The 20,841-nt window shown below is 35.1% G+C and overlaps 1 protein-coding gene across 13 annotated transcripts in view; it reads left to right on the plus strand.

Annotated features, from left to right (window-relative positions):
* NBEA (neurobeachin) overlaps nucleotides 1-20,841 on the plus strand; it is a 671,317-nt gene that overhangs the window by 554,461 nt on the left and 96,015 nt on the right. For all 13 annotated transcript variants that reach the window (XM_070240236.1, XM_070240226.1, XM_070240227.1 and 10 more), the window contains 4 exons: nucleotides 1,225-1,342; nucleotides 1,672-1,774; nucleotides 8,058-8,173; nucleotides 19,561-19,673. In XM_070240236.1, coding sequence (XP_070096337.1) covers nucleotides 1,225-1,342; nucleotides 1,672-1,774; nucleotides 8,058-8,173; nucleotides 19,561-19,673 — 450 coding nt within the window. The remainder of the gene's footprint in view (nucleotides 1-1,224; nucleotides 1,343-1,671; nucleotides 1,775-8,057; nucleotides 8,174-19,560; nucleotides 19,674-20,841) is intronic.

Genomic DNA, 20,841 nt, shown 5'->3' on the forward strand with positions numbered 1-20,841 from the left:
TATTCCTAGAGAAAGGAAATGTAAAAAGGGACTTCATGACTTGTTTTTAAAGCTTGAGGACTATCATGTTTGTAAAATTCAATAGCTAGTTTCCATTTTCACCAAAGCAAATATGAGAACACTAGTGCAAGTAGAAAATGTGTGTATGTGTCATTAATATACTTTGATGTATCAAGAAGGAATGTGTTTGTTGCTGATTTGACTAGAGTGGCTTAATCAAATATGGTTTTATCAGTCTCATGTAACCAGAGGTTCAGATATGGGTGGTTGCTGAGACTGTCAGTAGCTCACTGTCAGGGCCAACCTTGCTGCGATTCCCTTGGCCTTCCTCTCATGGTTACGAGATTGCTGCTATGGTTTCTGCCATCACTTCTCCCTTGAAGCAAGAAAGAGAAAGGAGTGTACCAGCTACATATGACTCATTTTACCAGCTTTTCTGAAACATCCCCACGCGCTGTTGCTTTCATTCTCACTGGCGAGTGCTGGATCACATGTCCTTAGCCCTAGTTGCAAGGGAATTTGGGAAAGTAAGGAATAACTTTGTCATGATTGGTTTAGACCATGGGTCAGCCAAACTCTGGCCCCAGGACCAAATTCTGGCCACCCCTGCTGTACATAAAGTTTTATTGGAACACAGCCATACCTGTCCATATGCACATTGTCTACAACTTCTTTCACGCTACAGTGGCAAAGTTGAGTAGCTGTGATAAGGACCATATGGCCTGCAAGGTCTAAAGATATTTACTATTTGGCCTTTCACCAAAAACGTTTGCTGGCCTCTGGCTTAGACCTTTCATAATCCATCATCTGGGGTTGACCACATGGACACTTTGGGGCTAACTGGGCTTCCATTAAACGAGGAAGAAGTAGGAAAAGGGATGGTGGAAAAGAACCAACAGTATATGTCACCTGGTCCAACTAATTATATACAAGACCAAAAATTTATAATACATTTTCTACTTTAAGTCACAGGGTCACCTGGAACATATAACTTTTCTGCTCCTTCGTTTCCTCATAAGCCAACTAGGAAATACAGAAAGATAGAAATTTTGCAAATATATGGAATCAAATGATTGACAATGTTGTGATATATCGTGAAGATATATTCAGGAAGATAATCCCTAATTTACTGACTTCTATACAGCACTGTCTAAGATATCGTCAGACTAAGTCTTAGACACATATTTTACTGATTGACACTTCCCTTTAAACTGTTTATTTTAGGTTCTTGCATACACTGAAGGACTTCATGGAAAATGGATGTTCAGCGAGATACGAGCTGTATTTTCAAGACGTTATCTCCTACAAAATACTGCTTTGGAAGTATTTATGGCAAACCGAAGTAAGTTCCCTTAAATACTTTGAAAGCAAATGTGCTCATATTTGGATGTTGGTCATTTACATGGTGTGGTACTGTCTTGATTTTTCTCTGCTGTGTTTCTGTCTTTGATATGCCCTCACTAAAATAAAAAATAAAAATAAAAAAGAATTAATTTGTTTGAGAACGTAAACCCTAGATTTCTCATGGATAAAGTTATACAGAAAGCTGATTTTCCGTGAAGCTTCATTACGTTTACAAATAAGTGATGATAAGCACTTGAAAATGATTTCTGAAATTGATGGTTAGCTTTCCCATGGTTTTCTAAATCATGTTTTTTCTTCTTACCACAGCCTCGGTTATGTTTAATTTTCCTGATCAAGCAACAGTAAAAAAAGTTGTCTATAGCTTGCCTCGGGTTGGAGTAGGGACCAGCTATGGTTTGCCACAAGCCAGGTAATTATATCATATTACACACTGTCTATGGTTTGTTAACATATTTCAATCTCAATACAACAGAAATATAAATAGGGTATACCATTATAATTATTTTGAGGGCCAAGGAATTTTCTCCCTCTGCATGTCATTTGTAGGGAAAGAGGTTATGAAAACAGCTATTTTAAGAATAACAGAATAGGGCATAATTTTATATAACACGTATATAAATGAAGAAGTAAAAAACTTGATTTCTTATCATAGCCAGCACTTGATTAATGCATTTTGCTTGAGATCTTAATAAGAAACGTACCAAGAACCTCATGATGTTTGTGATTAATTGTTGTGTAATCACATATAAATTATTTTTATAAATGCTATGTGTAAATGCTTCTTCATTAAAGTAGTAAAACTCTTAGAGTTTATTGAGATTAATGCTCATTAATTGTGCTGTAGTTTTAACCATTTTCTAAATCTTTCATCTTTTTATTCTAAAAGCGTCATTTTGAAGTAATGTTTTATTGAAAGATAGTAGTCTAAGTAGAAAATAGTCAGCAATTATGTGCATCACTAATTCAATTAGTTTTTGGCTCTAAGTAACTGAATACCTGACTAAAAGTGACTTACACCATAGGGTATTTTGCTTTTTGGGTTTTTTAAATAAAATATCTGGAGTTAAGGAGTTATGAGTATTGGCTCAGAGGTTCAGTGATGTCAGGACTCTCAGTTGGCCTCATGTTCACAAAATAACTGCTACTGCTCCACACTACTACTGTGTCTTCACACAACTGAATTAAAGTAGGAAAAAGACAAAAAGGATTTCTCCTTGAGCTTCTATGTTTTAGGAAGGAATGTATTTCTCAGAAGCCTCCAGCAATCTTTATCTCAGGTCCCTTTAGCCAGAATGGGGTCACTTTCCCGCCCCTAACACAATCACTGCCAAAGGGGAATGAATTTATCAGTTTGGCCCAATCATCCCCTAGAGTTGAGGGAAAAATATACCTCTGAACTACTTGCCACCTCCTACCTGAACAAAATAGGTTTTCTGTTGACAAGTAAACAAGAGATACTGGCTTTGAGTGGACAAGCAACAGTGTCTTCCACAGATCGTATGTCCCTGGGAATTATTACAGAGCACTGCACGGATGGAAAGGAAAATGAATCTATGTCTATTTTCCCTTAAATTGGATACAGGCATTTAAAAGATGGAGACTTCGTCTTATTTATCTTTTAATCTACAGCACGTAACACAGTGATAATTGCAGAGATGCTTTTTAAGCGCTGCTCAACTGGAGTTGGAGTTGCCTTGCATTGCGGCGTATCTGGTCTCGTATTAAGCTTACAGTTAAGACCAATTCACTAACATGTATGTACATGCTCAGGATATTTGCTAGTGGAATAACAAGATTAAATTAAGGCGTAAGTAGATAATGAAATACTTATATAAAATACGGGTCAAAGGAAGACTGCATTTTAAAAAAAAGAAAATGAAGTTAGTTTTGCAAGACTTGTTCTTATTGAATCTAAGCTGACTCATAGTAATCACTACTTCCTTTCTCAAGTGCTCACAAACTGTTTGTTTAATCAATTCAAGAATTTTTCCAGGAATTGACATCAAGAATTCACAAATAGGTCTAAGTTTTTCCTTTTTAAAAATAATCTCCTGCCTCCTGGCATCTTTCTCAATGACCGTGACTCTTCAGAGATTACCAGTTGAGGTTTCTCGGAGGCATGTGTAATTTCCTTCAGTGCTCATGGACCTGTCTGGACCCGAATTCCTTTAAAACGATCAGAAGCTCTTTTACTGTCTTCCTTACCTATTATGAGTATTGTTTCACTTTCAATCACATTGGTCTCTCTTTGACTTTTGAAAGATCATTCTTCTTAATAGAAAAAGTGGAAACAACATAGGTAGTTAGTAGTGTTGGTTTTGCTGTTACTTCATACAGCCCTCCTGTCTTAAAACACTCTTTCATTGCCCTTGGTTTCCCCCCAAAGGCTCAACTCACTCAGTTTCCTAATTATATTCTCAGAAGTTCAGTTCTGTATATTTCCTGTGATATATAGCCTTACAAGTAGCAGATGAGGGTAGGAGGAACACCGGATCTAAGCTTACATCTGTCACTAACAGGCTGGGTAACATAACAGAGCCTGGTAGTTTTTAGGAACTAAATACATGTTAGTTGAAAGAATGCTTAACACCAGGCAAGAGGAATGACACTCTCATCTACTATAAAATGGGGACAGTATCTTTGCAAAGAGACGTTTTACACATGTCCTGAGATCTTAAAGTGAAGGCATTTTGTAAACTGTAAACACTGCTACACTGTATACATATATGCATACATACACAGATATAGATGAGTAGGTGGGTAGGTAGGTGAATAGATATACACACATGCACCCATGAACATATGCATGTGTGATGCGTAAGATCTTCTTACATTTAGAGAATTGTCAAGGGGAAGGGATGATGCCTGGCTCTGACAAGTAGAAGCCTTCCAGCTGAGAGTATCTTGGCAAAATCTCCAAGGGAGCCATTCTTCTTTGTTTTCTTCACATTGGGTTTGTCAGTTTAACCAGAGTTTATCAAACTCTAGGGAACTTACTCTAAAGTAAACCCATAAGAGACTGATTTAGAAACAAACAAAAAAATTATCGAATTCAAAGGCAGATGTACTGCCAGAATAATTGACTTCACATATCATTTAGGCCACTTCTTGGGCAAGCCCACTGAAGAGATCACATTACAAATCAGATTGTTGCTTAATGAGCAAAGATTTGGAACAAAAGGAATATTTCCATTAAATTGGCATAGCCTAATAAATGCCCCTTTAGTTAATTAATATCCATAGCTATCATTTCCTTTGTGTTTAACTTATAAGCATTATTTCCCTTAATTTTCTTCTTTTTTTTTTTTTGGCTTATAAACAACATTTATTCCTCCAAATTCTAGAGCCTGAGAAGTCTAAGATCAAGGCTCCAGCAGATTTGGTATCTGATGAGAGGCCACTTCCTGGTTCATAGATGGCCATCTTCTCACTGTGTCCTCACATGGTGGAAGGGAGCTCTCTGCCTTTAATTCTTAAAACAACCACATTCTTAAAACAGTGGGATTCTTATCCCATTTTACAATAGGGAAATTTTGATTTAGATAAGTTACTTTTCTTGCCCAAGATCATACGCCACTCTCTTAATTTCTGTTCTGTGTTGTCTATCAAGGTGACCTACAATGGTCAGAACAATACCTTCACCCCTGCATAATGATGGAAAAATACTGGCAAAAGCTTGCCCATTTTCTAGACTCCATGCTTATTACCATAGTTTGGTTAATGTAGACTCTGTTCAGGCAATCAGTACAATCAATTAATTTGAGATTTAATTAGATTCTTCACTTACTAACTATACACCTGGTTGTATTCATAGGGTTGACTGATGATTTTAAATGGTCACCATTCAAAATGGCACTTAATGGTGGTTAATACTTCTTATTTCAGAGGACAATTTTGTCTTCATCTTATCCCCCAATTCTAAAAGCATCCTACTATAGCCCAAAAATGTACCAACTATCCTCATTCTAATATATAAATTTGTTATAGGATATTTTGAACAGCCCTATTGATTTACTCTTTCCCATTGTTCTTCTTCATATGATTGAGTTACTTAATTTTTTTAGCATCACATCTCTCTTTAGCCATTTTTCTTTTAGGGTAGATGACCAATAATTCAAGTCATTCAGTATGTACTTATTAAGTTCCCACTATATGCTAAGTATTGCTAAATGCTAAGGATAAAATAGTTAGTAAAATACAGTTCCTGCCAACAATGAGTTTATAGTAGGAAAAACAGAGGAGGAAACAGGAAAAACTGATCCTTTTGCTAATAACCTGCTTTTGTAAATTCATTTCCCATGTCCATATTTTTCTTCACTGTTACATACTCTAAGAATGACAGGATAGCTTTCTTCCATGATTCCCATTATTTACACCTATCAAGATTTGTTTGGTTTTGGGATTTTGTTTGTCAGAATTATTTCCAAATCATCAGTTTTCTTAAATTGCCTGGGTTCAAAATGTCAACAAAGGAATTCAAAACTTTGTTATATGCATTGTTTTTAGCAGATTGGACATGCTGCAGGTAAGGATTTTAGTCAGAATAGCAAGAATATGATTATAATAGTAATACAATGCAAATTGGACTAAGCATATGATTGTAATAGTGGTGCAATGAAAATTGGGCTAGACATTGTTAATTCTTGGATCATTCAGAAAATATTTTAGCATGTTGCCATGACAAAGTCAGAATCAGGGCTAAAGTTTGTAACATAAAATTGTTGCGTTAAGTGGATGTGTACCTGGGAAAATTTTGAATTTTGGTGACATATGGATCAAAATCTGGAAGCCCTTTAGGTAGCCCTGTGAAAATCATATTACAAATTAATTGAAAATGTACAGAATTATAGAATTGAAGTATGAAATGTATATACCATTACCATTGTATTTAAGTGGATCATTAGACTCATATGGTTCTATTGGAGTCAGTAGGGTCTATTATCTCGAATATATGTAACTAGGAAACTTCCTCAAAAATGTTAATATGTGATCAGGCGGCTACAGTTTATTAAGTTAATATTTTAAACATTGAGTTACACATAATTGTTCTTGAAATTGTTAATTCATATTTGAATTTTATTGAGATAACGAGTTCCTCCCCATCCTTTCCCCCTCCCTCTTTTTCCTCAACTAATTTATATTTTAGTTTCTGCTACGAACAAGACAATGCCTATTAAGATTGCATGTGATAGATATACATGATAATGATACATGAATGACAGAGATGGTCTTCAGTCCACAGTTCCTAAACTGAGCACCAAGGAGCCCTGGGATGTCACAGTGAAATTACAGGAGGGTTACAGAGCATTTTGTATTTTTTAGGGAAACACAGCAACATCTGTCAGATACCGCACAAACTCTTAGCTCAAGTTAGTTCTAAGTTTCAACATCAGATAGCAATGCATTCTTTTCACTCATATCTTAGTTTTGTGAAACTAGTTTTTAGGAGTTACTGTGGTGAAAAATAAGTACTCCATGGAAATCAGTGTGGAACAGGAAATGAAGGTGGTGCTGTCAGATATGATTCCAAGGTTTAAGAAGCTGTGCAGTGCCCAAAAGGTACGCACATCCCTTTAGTAAGTAATTGTAGTTATTTAAGAATAAAATAAAACACGTGGCATAGTATATAAGTTCGTGTGCTCTGCTTTGGCAGCCTGGGGTTCGCTGGTTCAGAGCCCAGGCACAGACCTACCACTGCTTGTCAAGCCATGCTGTGGTGGCATCCCACATAAAGTAGAGGAAAATTTGCACAGATGTTAGCTCAGGGCCAATCTTCCTCAGGAAAAAAATTTTTTTTCCTTTTAATTTATGAGTATTGTATTTTCAAACAGCTACTAAGTTGTTAAGACTTAAATATTTATTAAATTATTTAGACCTAACTACTTAATAAACAGAACTGTTAGGTATTTCTCTTGGGCTAGGGGCATGATGCAAAAATTCCTGAGACACTAAGGGTAGCATGAATTGAAATAGTTTGGGAACCTTTGTCTAAGTGATGATCATTTTAGAAACTCAGTAGCCTTATCATACTTTTACAAATACAGCCAGCTTTCATTATTTTTTAGATAAACCCATTGAACCCCGAACGTTTCATAATTTACACAAATCATACTGATTTACTCCCTTAAGATTATTCCTGTGTCCCTTCTTCTGAATTCATACATTTCAAAGTTCCCAGTTGCTGGTTTTTTACATCGTAAAAGGGATGTGCGTTGTGTGGTTAGAGGCTGTGCACATGTGCACACTCCATGTGAGGAGGCAGGTGTAAAAAGTTTAGTGGTGGCTTTTATTATATAAAGTTTAAGTCAAATGCTTATATGCTGGTATGTGACTACTGGCCCACCTAGCTTCTTAGCACGAAGTAGATTTGCTGTATTGTTTAAAAGCAAACTTATTTTGAGTATAGTTTCACCTTTTTTCTTGTTGACTTGTAAAATACCCACTTGCAGCCATGTTATATGAATAGGTGCTTTCATATTGGTTTATCCTTAGTAACTAAATGTATCTTCTCTATAGTATAATTTTTAAATATTGCTAATATCTACAATTAAAATGTATTTTAGATTTTATCTAAGAAGATAAACCATAAATTATTTTAAGTAAATGGTATCAAGCCAATATATTCATTAATATTGAATTTTTAGAAGTCATGTGTTAAAGAGACTGTTTGTTGTGGTTTGTTTAATTGCTAGGAGGATATCACTGGCCACTCCTCGACAGCTTTATAAATCTTCCAACATGACTCAGCGTTGGCAAAGAAGAGAAATTTCAAACTTCGAATATTTGATGTTTCTAAATACTATAGCAGGTAAGACATCTCATTCTTCAATCTCATAATATGTTTACGTTCATCAAAATCATTGGTAATGTGACTTGATGGAATGCATTTTCTCCTTGGATTTCAAATACAGCGTTAGAATAAATATTGAAGCACTCACATTTAATGTTATGAGAACCCAGACGAGCTAGTACTGAGGTTTTAGATGCATTTATTGTTGAAGAGGCTTTTCCTTGCTCTCCTTCTGCCATTTCCTTTGCTGACAGCTTTGTCTGAAGGTTTATTAGAGTCAACAAACCATTGCCAGAGTGTCTGGAAATAATAATGGGAAAATGTAATTTCTCTACTTTGTCATTCTCAGCAATAGCAGCTAGACAGGAGAATAACAACAGGATTCTGCCTAGTACAGATGTCACCTGGATTATGGCATGATTGGGTTACAGCATCTTTTCCTCTTAAAGTCTTCAAATAAAAATATAAAATCAGGTTACATTTCTGAATGATGAGTAATTACCGTCAACCTCAGCAGCACCATGCTTGTAAATTAAAAGAAGGTGGTAGCTTTGTTTTTCTGCTAAATCAATGGTTGTCAGTGGTTAAACATATCTATGAGATTTAAATACCTTTTTCTTTTTTCCTAAATTAAGCTCCCAAAGCCTTTTTTCATGTTGAATTACTAAGAGTTTGCTTCTATAAACCAGGCACTGCAAAAATTTTTGCAGTCAGTGAATTTAAATAGCTACATAAATACATATGCTTACCCTAGGATTAGGATTCATTCTGAATGAATGCTAGAACCATGAATTTAGAGCCAGTTCTCTGAATCATTGCTTAAAGGAATAACTGTGTAATATTACTCTTTTTTTAATCTATCACATACGTGTGAATATGGATGCTATAGGTATATACTAAATATGAATGATATACATATGTGTTAAATAGATAGGCAAGAGAACTCAATTTATCAACAAAAAGATTAAAATGTTGAGATGTTTTTGCATTTTAATCACTTAATATATATTGTAAAGTTAATGCCTTTACTAGTAGGATACTAGAGGTACAACCAAAGAGCTATTTTGTTACATGTTAAATTTTATTGTATATTATACACACATCTCCATTGTATACATATATCTTTATGATATCTTCATGACATATTTCATGTATATTCCTATATCAGTATACACAACATACATATCTTAAAGAAACCTATTTAATTCCTCAAAAAATAAAAGGAATGTTATACTATTTAATTAGCATGTATTATTTACATATATAGATAGAATAAACAAGCATCTGAAGTGTAAAGAACTTAATTTCATCAGCATATTAACGCAGAGAATATAAGAGAGAGAATCCCAGATCTGCCAACTTTGTGTCCTTGAGCACAGGTGGAATTTCAAGTTTTAATTCTGTCTTGGACTTTTAATCTTTCAGTAGCCATGTTTAATATGTTTACAACTGTTTAATAACTGATATGTTTGGTCTTATATCATCTTGTTTTGTACTGTTTTTAATGTTTTCTTGCTTTTCATATTGTTTTGTTCCTCTTTGGCCATATAAATAAATTTCTGCCCACTCTTTTAGAATATGGGCATCTTATTATTAATTCTCCTAGAGATATGTTTAAAGTTTTAAAAACTCTTTAAACTCTTTAAAATATATTCCTATTGTTTTTAAACTCATAAGTGAATCAACATTTTTAATCACTTCTATGGAAAATAAGAACTTTAACTCAATTTACTTCTCATTCATTGCTTATCTTTGTCCGTATAATTTACTACCCAGAATCCATATTATTATTAAACTCCTATTTTTGAGAGTCTGTATATTTTTGCATATTAAGAAGGAATTCTAAACTCTCTATTAAAATTTTTTCTTGTTAATGCAGTATATTATTTTCAGCTACATGGATCTTTACCTGATTTTTTCGGAATAATGTTGTCTTTACATTCTTCTGCAGTATTTTTCTATATTCCCTGTGTGAAGTTTTTCTATTATCTATTCTTAGAGATCTATCAAGACTTTGTCTGCCATATGTCATAGATGGGCATATGAGTTTTTTCCTTGGCTGTGCTAGCTTCTGAAACTATTGGATGTAAAACTGGAAGACAGGGTCATCTACCTCTCTCCCAGCTCAGTTTCTAGTTTCTCTGGCATTCTTATTAAATGGTTCTGCTATTCTAAGATAGGATTCTGTCTCTCCTCTGGATGGAATGGCATCGAGTTCATTGGTTTAAAGGACTCGTCTAGTCTCTGTCCCTTGCCATTGCATTTTACTCACGTCAGATATGTTTCCCACAATATGGGAAATACTGCCTTTAACTACCGCCCACTTCACACCTGTTGCTTTCTGGGAGTCTCTTTCTCTGTCTAGTTCTAGAAAGATTGTAATCTGGATAGAGATAACATTGTGATCCCTTCTAAAAGCTGCAGTATAGACACCACTTTTTTTTTTTTTTTTTGGTTGGGACAGTGTTTGGTTTTCTGAGCTAGACTGAGCAGATCTTAAGAGGAATTTAAGTGTCCTCATACTCTCTTTTGAATCATTGGAGTCTGTTTTATTTGATGACATGAGGAATGTTTAGGCCACTTTTTTTTTTTTTTAAAGAATCTATTGGGTATTTCCTTTACAATGATTATAACTCAACATTAAAGCCTGTCTAGGGTAGACAATGGGATAAAAAGGAGTATAAAATAGGGACTGGGAACTCAGATCGCTTACATCCATGGTAAATGAAATATGCATAAATAAGAGAGCATTTTCAGACAGCTGATGTTAAGTGCTGAACAAGTGCTATCAATGGTGAATGCTGTAAGAGCTAAGCACAGTGAAGGATTTTTTAAAATGTGTTTGTCTGGGGAGAAAATAAAGAGCAGAGCTTTACAAACTTCTGCCAGTTGGATAAGTGTGATGTGTTCAATGGACATGAGTATCATATCCTGGCTGGAGCAGAGAATAATAGGAGATAATATTGGAGCTACAGTTAAGAGCCAGATTGTAAGGAGCCTGGACATAGACTTGTAGGAGTTAGCATAGTTTTTTAGTAGAAGGGAATGCATTATGGACTTTAGGAAAATTAAACTAATAAACTATGTATGGCGTGAATCAGAAATGAGACACCTTAAAGTTAGGAAGAGCTGTTAGGAGTGTATTACAGAACTCGAGATATGAAGTCAATTTGTTCGTCCTTTTAGTTAATAGTTACTGAACACTCACTGTGTGGCACACACTCTGTAGTATAGTCAGAAAAACAGACATGTACACAGTAATTCCAGTAAAAAGTCATAATTATTATAATGGGAGAATATACAAAGCCATTTGGAGTCACAGATCTAGAAAGCATCACGTATAACTAAGAGATCAGGGAAAGCTTCTCATAGGTGAGACACTTAAATTGGAAATTGAAATATGAGTAAGAATTCACTAGAAAGTAAGCAGAGAGCATTTCAAGATTAAAGGAAATGTGGGGTGAAGAGTTGGATTAGAATAGTGGCAGCAGGTATGGCAGAAAGAGTAGTAAATAACACTATGGAGGATGTCATTATCCAAAATTTAGAAGTGACTGCAGTATGCTCTGGTTCAGTGGTTGGCAGTGTGGTACGCTGACGGCCAGTATCAGTATCACCTGGGGGCTTGTTAGAGATGCAAATTCTCAGACTCCTCCTCAAACCTACTGCATCAAAAACTCTGGGAGTGGAGCCCAGCAATCTACATGTTAGCAAGCCTTCTGTAGGTGCTTCTGATGTATAAAGTTTGAACATCATTGCTCTACACATTTAAGATCTAATTATCAAAACTAGATTTGCATATGGAAACATTTAGAACATACAAGAAAGCATGCAATTAAGTGCCATTAACTGTAATAAAAGTTTAGAGAAGAGAGAGATTAGTATGAGATAGTCTAGTCAAGGGAAGCCTCATAGAAAAGATGGGCTTCAAATTAACTTGTAAAGGATTTCGTCATGTGTAGATGATTATCCAGGCAAAGTGAACCTTTATACAGAAGTAGAATGACAATTGGTAAAATTTGGGAGCATAAACATCCTGAGGTGCTCTCCCTGGATATATCCTGCTAGTTCTTCCCGCACCATCATCTTAAATAGGAGTGCCAATTTATCCTGAGCCCCAGCATTGAGGATCTGGGTGATAGTTTTACAGAGAAGCTTTACAAAAGCCCAAATCAAATACTTGTTAGAGAAATCATTAGAATTATCTATTTTCCTGATTTGTGGAGAATACTGTGTATCCATTCATCTCTTCTTAATGGAACACTTCAGAGTTCTCTAAGGCTCCTAGAATAAAGGACAGTATAAAGATGTTAAATTGTACCAATATCACTTTTACTAACCTAGGTTCCACTAAATAATCATGTTGTTTCATCTCAAAGTTTTAGGGATACAGTTATAGTTCAATAAATACTTATTTTATTTAAGTCAATCAATTGAAATTTAAGATTTATCATTTTTTGAGAGGATATTAGCATTCTTATTGACGTATTGTATTTAATTTCCTGAGTAATCCAAAGCCAAGAAATGCTTGGCTTATATTTTATTGTCGACCTTTTAAAATACTTCTTTAATGTTACTGTCAACATTCAGAAAAAAATAGTAAATAATAGTTAACATTTATTGAGCAATTTACAATGTTGCAAACATGGTTCTAGGTGCTTTAAGTGTATTTAATCATTTAATCCTAACAATAACCCGAGAGTTAGGCTCTCTTCTTGTTCCCATTTCACAAATCAGGAAATGAGGAACAGAGAAGTTAGATACTTGCCCAAGTCACAGAGCTAATATGTGAAGAAATCAGGATGCTCTTGCCTCTAGCGCTTCAGTCGACCACGGTACTGCTTCAGGACGATCGTGGCACCGTTCAGTTTCACCTCCAGATCAGCCTTATTCTGTTAACTGCTTTAAACCCAAACAATTAATGATTTTAAATAATTTCATCATTTTCTTTTACATTTCATCAAAAGAACCTTTTGAAGTTTATTTACTGTCATGACTTCCGTAGATAGGGATACATCTGGCACTGGATCTGGGCCTGGAATTACCCCTCTAATGCAGAACCTGGTACTGTTTTCAGCTAAGTCTCAGAGCCAGAGAAACAGGCTCTGAGACAGAGACTTGCTTGAAGGAAGTTTACTGGAGAGTATCCTTGGGTTCAGCCTCGGTGGGGGAGTGAAGAAAGTGCAAGTGGGCAGGAGGAAAAACTGAACCCCAAGGAAGTCACAGCAAAGGCCTCAGCACATCCTACAGGGAACCAGGAGCTAGGATAACCTTTCAGAGTTTTCTTGTCTTAAGGCAAGGGGGCCAGGCCCTCATTACTTCCACTCCGCAATCTTTGGATGCATACTCCTGGGAAGGAAACAGGACCCTGGGTGAGAGGGCTTTCTTCTGCTGATGATGACTGCTGGAGAGGAACTTGGCTGAGCGCCACCAACTCACTAGCGACACAGCCACCAACCCAGCATCCAGGATGCTGGTAGTTCACAGAATCACCTAGAGGACTTGCTAAAACATAGATCATTGGGCCCCACCCAGTGGGTTCTGATTCAGTATGTTTGGAGTGGGGCTCAAGAATTTGCATTTCTAGGGCCCGGCCCCGTGCCCAAGTGGTTACGTTCGCGCACTCCACTTTGGTGGCCCAGGGTTTCACTGGTTCGGATCCTGGGCACGGACGTGGCACTGCTCATCAAGCCATACTGAGGCGCCATCCCACGTAGCACAACCAGAAGGGCATACAACTAGAATATAAGACTATGTACTTGGGGGCTTTGGAGAGCAAGAAGAAGAAGAAAAAAAAATGGCAACAGATGTTAGCTCGGGTACCAATCTTAAAAAAAAAAGAATTGCATTTCTGACGAGTCTCTAGGTGATGCTGATGCCACTGGTCCAAGGTCCACACTGTGAGAACCACTGCACTACACCTATATTCTTTAAAAGACATATCTAAAGATAAATTGTATTAATCTCATATAGCACTCGCATCTTCTATAGCACTGTCTGTGTTACACATTTTGGCACTTATGGTAATATGTCCTTAGCATTTTGTGTCTCTCTCTTCTTTCCAATGAGATTATGAGGTTGCTAAGGAAAAAATGTTTTGCTCAGTAGATACTCATCAAATTGAACTGATTTGATATTTATGCTTTATAAGTATTTGCATGATTTTGTGACCTATTATGTGAATTCACTAGAATTGCTGGAGGAGGGAATCTTTAAATTCTTGGATTAAAAAGAAGAGTTACAGAATAGGAATCTGAGTAAGAACATGAAACAATCATTTCTGGCTTCACATTTTTAAAAATATAGGTCAATATGACAATACATTTACATTTTCTATAAAAATATTTTGATTACTCTTTTATGTTCTCAGATTTATCTCTTTCTTCAAAATATTATTTTCACATGAAATGCAAAGTACATCTTATGACCCATTTCTTGCTCTCCATTCCTTGAGGTCTCTCATACTTGGCCAGTTTTGCTTTTCTTCTTTCTAGATGTTTTAAAAATAAGACTCTCTCTAAAGCATACAGCAGCAGTGTCCTAGTATTAATGCATTATGTAGATATTTTTAGAACCTCATGTGACCTATGTATGTATACATAATTGCATATAAATAAGCACACATTTAACTTTATGTATGAAAGTTTTGTAAAGATACTTTACATAGTGAAGGAAGCTTGTCAAATATTCAGAAAACGATTACTTTTTAGAAGACACCTAAAAGTCCATAAATGTTTTCATGGCTTTTGTTTTGTTCTATTTATAAATTTAATAAATATTTATTATAGAAAATTGGAAATATAGAAAAGTGTGATTTTAAAAACTACTCATAAACCTAGCTATAAATATCATAGTTAACTTTTTGGCGATTTTTCTGTTTTTTATTTTTATGTGTCTAGTGCATCATTGAGAACCTGCTACACATAGTTTCACATTCTGCTTTTTCCATTTCTTTAAATATTATTTGAAGGCATGATTTTTAAAACTGCGTGAAAATCTAACTTAGGACTGTGGCATAATTTATTTAACTATTTTGAAACACTTGGGTTTTCTTGTTTATTTTTTAAAGAACATTAAGTTTTAGTATATTATGTGGAAGAATTTTAATAATGTTTAGAGTTTACTAAAAATGTAATTTCAACCTCTGATTCCTGGAGTTGACCCAATTTCTGTTCATTGTGTTCTGAAAGATACAACTTGTGCTTCATTTTATACCTTATTAGATAATACTGTGAACAAGATGTTAAAATCTGGCATTCTTGCATTTAAAAAAATTGCAGAGTGATTGCTAACATAACTCCATATAAATGATCCTGTTAGGTTTGAGAATTTTTTTTAAGGTTTTTGAGTTGTTTTTCATATGATCAGCTAATGAATTCAGCACAACTTCCCCAGCCCCAACCTTTTTCTCCTGTTTAGCATTTTCCACTTTTTTACTCTGTGATGTACAAGCCCTCCCTGGTTAATTATGTATATATTTAGCTACTGCATGTGTTGGGCTTATTATTGTCATCTAATTAGATGTAACTTGAACTGCTTGCTTCTAGAAAAATCATTAAAAATTCTTTCCTAATGACCTAGAGATGACAAAATGTCTGTAAAGTGTGAAGAAGCAGACAAGCACAGGAACATCGCTCTTAAAGAGTGTTAATCCAGATGCTGCAATCATCTAATTAAACAATATTTTGCTGTCATTAACATTTTCACCAAGGAATTGCAGTTATAATTTCTTTGTCAGCTGTCTCTAGATCACTTTACTTTCAAAACTAAAGTGCCATATAAAAACATTAAATTGGATGGTTTAATTAAAAAGTTTTTTTTAAACGAAGAAACATATCTAGTGTTTCTGAGATCTCATTTACTGCGCTTCACTTTTATTGTTTGAGTAGATTAGTGTCATAGGCTTGCAATATTTAATATTCATCTTCTAAGATAAATCCTTATGAGCACAGTTAGTAAAAAAAAAAAAATCTACACATACCACTGCTGGAAAAGGAAAGAACCCTACCAATTACAGCACAAGATCATTTACTAAATTTCCATTATCCCAAAGAAAAAGAACACAATTGATAAATAAGTGCCTAGATGTCCCAGAACCTGACAGATATTACTTTAGAACCATGCCACTTTTTTAGTTAATTTAGTAAACATTAATTTTTTGGGTTTAACAAGGTGTTCAGTAAAATAATTAAAGTAATAATGTGAATTCATGGCTAAAACTTATAAATGCAAAATCCCGAACACCACCGTTATTCTTTTTTATCCATGTGATTTTTAAATATATTGTGCATTTTAAATTCAAATAAAAAATATATATTGACTGTCCATGTTGCAAGGCTTTTATATGAAAATTTTTATTTAAAAAAGATTTTCATGTAACTGTGTCTACATTTATTTATTAAGTTTATTGTATTTATTAGAATTAAAATATTGCTATAAAGCTTTGGTAATTTAAAAATTACTAAATTTTCCTTAGCATTTATTTTCAAAGAACCTTCCAAAGCTTATTAAAATTGAGTTAAAAAAATGCAGGACAGATTAATTGCCATGAGCTGTGACTGTTGGCATCAATTTGTGTATATTTTTTAAAGATGATGCTTTCTTATTTTTTTGTATTTTTTCCAAAAATACCATTATATCTTTTCTTTTATTAAAAAATTATTTCTGTTAAAAGGCTAGTGTCAGGGCCAACCTGGTGGCGCAGAGGTTAAGTGTGCACATTCCGCTTCTGCGGCCCAGGGTTCACAGTTCGGATCACGAGTGCGGACCTATGCACCACTTATCAAGCCATGCTGTGGCAGGCATCCCACATACAAAGTAGAGGAAGATGGGCAAGGATGTTAGCTCAGGACCAGTCTTCCTCAGCAAAAAGAGGAGGATTGGCAGCAGATGTTGGCTCAGGGCTAATCTTCCTCAAAAAAAAAAGGCTAGCGTCTTCAAATATGGTGTCTGTTTTTATGCTATTTATATTTATACAATACATTTAAGTACTGAGATAGTGTAAGTTAACTTTTTATTTTATTTTGACAGTTATTTTCTTCATATATAAGTTATAAAACTTCATCGTAAGTTTTAAAAACAATTATGGTATCTAATTTTCTGCTATTAATTGATTTATAAGTAATATAAATAGATGATATACAAATAACATCAACATTATTCTATAAAAATACACTTACATACTGGAAGACCTATTTTTCATTGAAGTTTATAGGTTTTTTAAGTAGAATGGTAAGCCAAAACATGACAGGGAACTAAATATGCCTTGGGCCTAGTTAGAATTCCAGAAATAGCTATGCCTAGCCCATCTAGACTCTCTCTATATGTACTTGTGTAGAAAATAAACTGAGAATAATCAGGTGTCCTAGGTTAACGTATACATGAGCTATCCATAATAAATTTTAGAATTTTACACTTTGTATTTTACAATGATACTGCTTTAGCAGAACATTTTTGTATACGGAAGACTTTAATAAAGGTTCCAGATTCTTGTTTTTTCTCTTCAGTATTATTATTCACAATAGATTTATAAACATAAAGCAGGTCCATTCATTGGCTGAGCTGTCCAGCTGCAGACATTTCCTTCTGGTTTAACATGCACATTCACACTGCCCTTTTCTCCGGTATATACATCCATGCCTTTACATGGTCCTCATCCTCCAAAGAGACTATCCTGTAATTTTCCTTCTTTATTTGGCTTATGTTTGTTCATCTTTTAAAATTTGGCTCCTTCTATCCCATTTTTTATCACGTACGTATTCATTCCTTCAGCGAACATCTATTGGACAAACAGTATGTGCCAATACACAGAGATTAAAAAAAAAAACCCAGACCCCACGTTCATGAGTTTACTGACTAGTGGGGAGGCAGACAAGTACACTGCCACGTATTAGCTCTAACACACATCTGCATGACTGCTGTGGTGGGAGAACAGAGAGGAAACTCTAACCTCGCTTCCCCCTTTCCAGAAAATGCAAAATGGAAGCAACATTCTGCTTTCTATCAATTACATACATATATAATATAGACCTACATCAATTACACATTTAAAACAATATGCAGTTTTGTTGTAAAATGCAGAGATTCATATAATAAACAGATAAAATTGTCACCCAATAAAATGTTTACTAAATGAATTAGTTAATTTAGTTTGATGCTAATAATAGCAGATTTAGTTCTTCCTCAGATTGCGGGGGTTCTTTTCTATTTCACAGTCACGTTTACCAATTCCTACAAGAATAGGTATATTTCACGTCAGTTCTTGATGATGAACAAGATAATGTATGCAGATCTGTGCCACTGTTATTCTGCATGCGATGTGCGCAACAAGGCATACTAGATGAACCATCAGGGAAATAGCTATTTTGTATGGATTTGAATGGAACTTTAGAAAGTTGCCTATGATCAGATCATAACACATTTTTACAAAAAATAATCTTGTCCAACAAGTTTTCTTGGACCTCTGTTTCCTCAATAGTGATTCTCTTAATTTTATGTGATCATACGTTTTTTTCAGTACCGCTTTATGAGAGTGAGCCAATGCTGTGCTCTCCCGAAGTTTGTCACGCTCCCATTGTGCTTCAGTACCCTACCTGAAATACTTGTCATTCTATCAAAAAGAACCCCAGCAAATTCAACCTAAGACCCAGCAGTTCTCCACTAAAATGAAATAATATAATATAAAAAGAAAGTTCATGAACTTAAAGGAGTGAAAAACATGTATGTGACATCTTCCTCTTTACTTTTTCATATTGGCTTCCGAGTACTTCTGTTAAATTGCAAATTCTCTACCCTGATTCTTGATATAAATTCATTGTAGTATTCTATATACTGGCAATATAATTTCTACATATATTCTCATTATGTAGAATACTATTACAGAATCTGTAAGTGTGTAGGTCAGAAGGGTGACCTCCGTCATGGCCACTTCCGGGGCACTGGCCTACAAGGCTCTGCGTCCACGGTGGCAATATTGTTTTCATCATAGTCAGCAGAAGAGAAGTGAAGCACGGAGGCACCCATGTGGCAAGTTGTAGTGGGCCAAGCCTGGAGGTGACACATATCACCTCTGCTCCTGTTCTGTAGATTAGAACCCAGTCCCAGGGCCATAGCTACTTGTAAAGGAGGCTGAGAAATTCAGTCTAGCCCAAGAAGAGAAATCAGTTATGATAAACAGCTAACAGTCTCTACCACAGGCTTATATTATAAAAGGTAATTTTAGTTACTCATTACTTAGTTATTATTGAGTGAATTCACTTGAAACACATTACTATAAGAATGCTTTTGATTAAACAAAGACGTAGTCCAATAAACAAAAGAAATTACTTTTCGTCCTAAATTCAGTAGTACATGTAGGGTATACAATGAATACAGAGATTTTCATTTCTCTTTTTTGCTTTTTCTAGGACGGACATACAATGATCTGAACCAATATCCTGTGTTTCCATGGGTATTAACAAATTATGAATCAGAAGAATTGGATTTGACTCTTCCAGGAAACTTCAGGGATCTGTCAAAGGTAACTTAAATATATAGACGTCAATTTTCTTCATAAGGCTATATTCTTAAAGCATTTCTACTGAGTATATATATTCAGTTAATGTTTGTAAGAAAGTAAACCTGGTTGTCTTCTCCTTTTGTAGTCAGTGTCTAAATCTCGTCAGTTCTTAGCATAGGAATCATGCTACGAGAAGATAAATCAGTGCTAGTGTAGGCAAAATGCAATCAATATTTGACAAAGAGCAGATTTAGGGAGAGATTACTTAGATATCCTAGGTTTTAAAGGTCATTGTAAAAAACCTGAAATTAGTACGAAGTATGATGGGGAATCATTTCTGTGATATATTTCTTAGGTGATAAGACATGTTGTCTTGATCATAATACGCATACACACACACTGCAGGGGAGCTTATACTGAAAAGAAAACAGGGCGCGATAATTTATCAAGGGCTTGTTAAGATACAAGAGAGAAGATTTGGCCCAAAAAATAGCAAGAAAAAATACATAATGGCGTATATGAATAAAAATCAAATTTCTGGCTAGTTCATCTCATTTATCCAGAGGAAACTTAAGTGGGATACTAAACTCCTTGAAATGCAGTGAAGAACTAGGAACTAGGCCCAAAAAGCTGTAGGCCAAGCTAATCTTAGAGCCAGGCCCTGAAGTTTATATTGTTTAGCCATATTAAGTCTCAACCCATTCACTCTGCATTTGTCTCTTTTCTGTCATCTTGCTTGTCTGGTTTAGCCTTCCACAGTGGGTTAAAAGGCATATGTGTGTGCGTTGGTTTTGGTGGGGGAGGGTTAAGGAGCTCACGGACAAAGGTTAGCTAGCACAAGACTTGTGAACCAGGAAAACATACATTGTGGCCAATTGAAAATGAATCTAGCAGACAGTCTTTAACTCAACACCCCTTCTCTTCCCTCTTTTCTTGCCTTTGAAAACTAGACCTACCTCAGTTGAAGTTCTACATTCCTCTCCTTGCTGGCTATGTGACCTGAAACCACTTTCTCTTAGCCTCAGTTTCCCCATTTGTAATATGAGAGTAATAGTATTATTCTACCTTAAACAGTTGTAAAGATCAAATGACGCGTGCATTTAAAGAAAGTAACAAAATACTTGGCACATAGAAACACTTCATGAATATTATCTATTATTATTACACATGGAATATTTCTTTGCCTCTT

The sequence above is a fragment of the Equus caballus genome, chromosome 17, assembly GCF_041296265.1.
Source record: "Equus caballus isolate H_3958 breed thoroughbred chromosome 17, TB-T2T, whole genome shotgun sequence".
NCBI classification, from domain to species: Eukaryota; Metazoa; Chordata; class Mammalia; order Perissodactyla; family Equidae; genus Equus; species Equus caballus.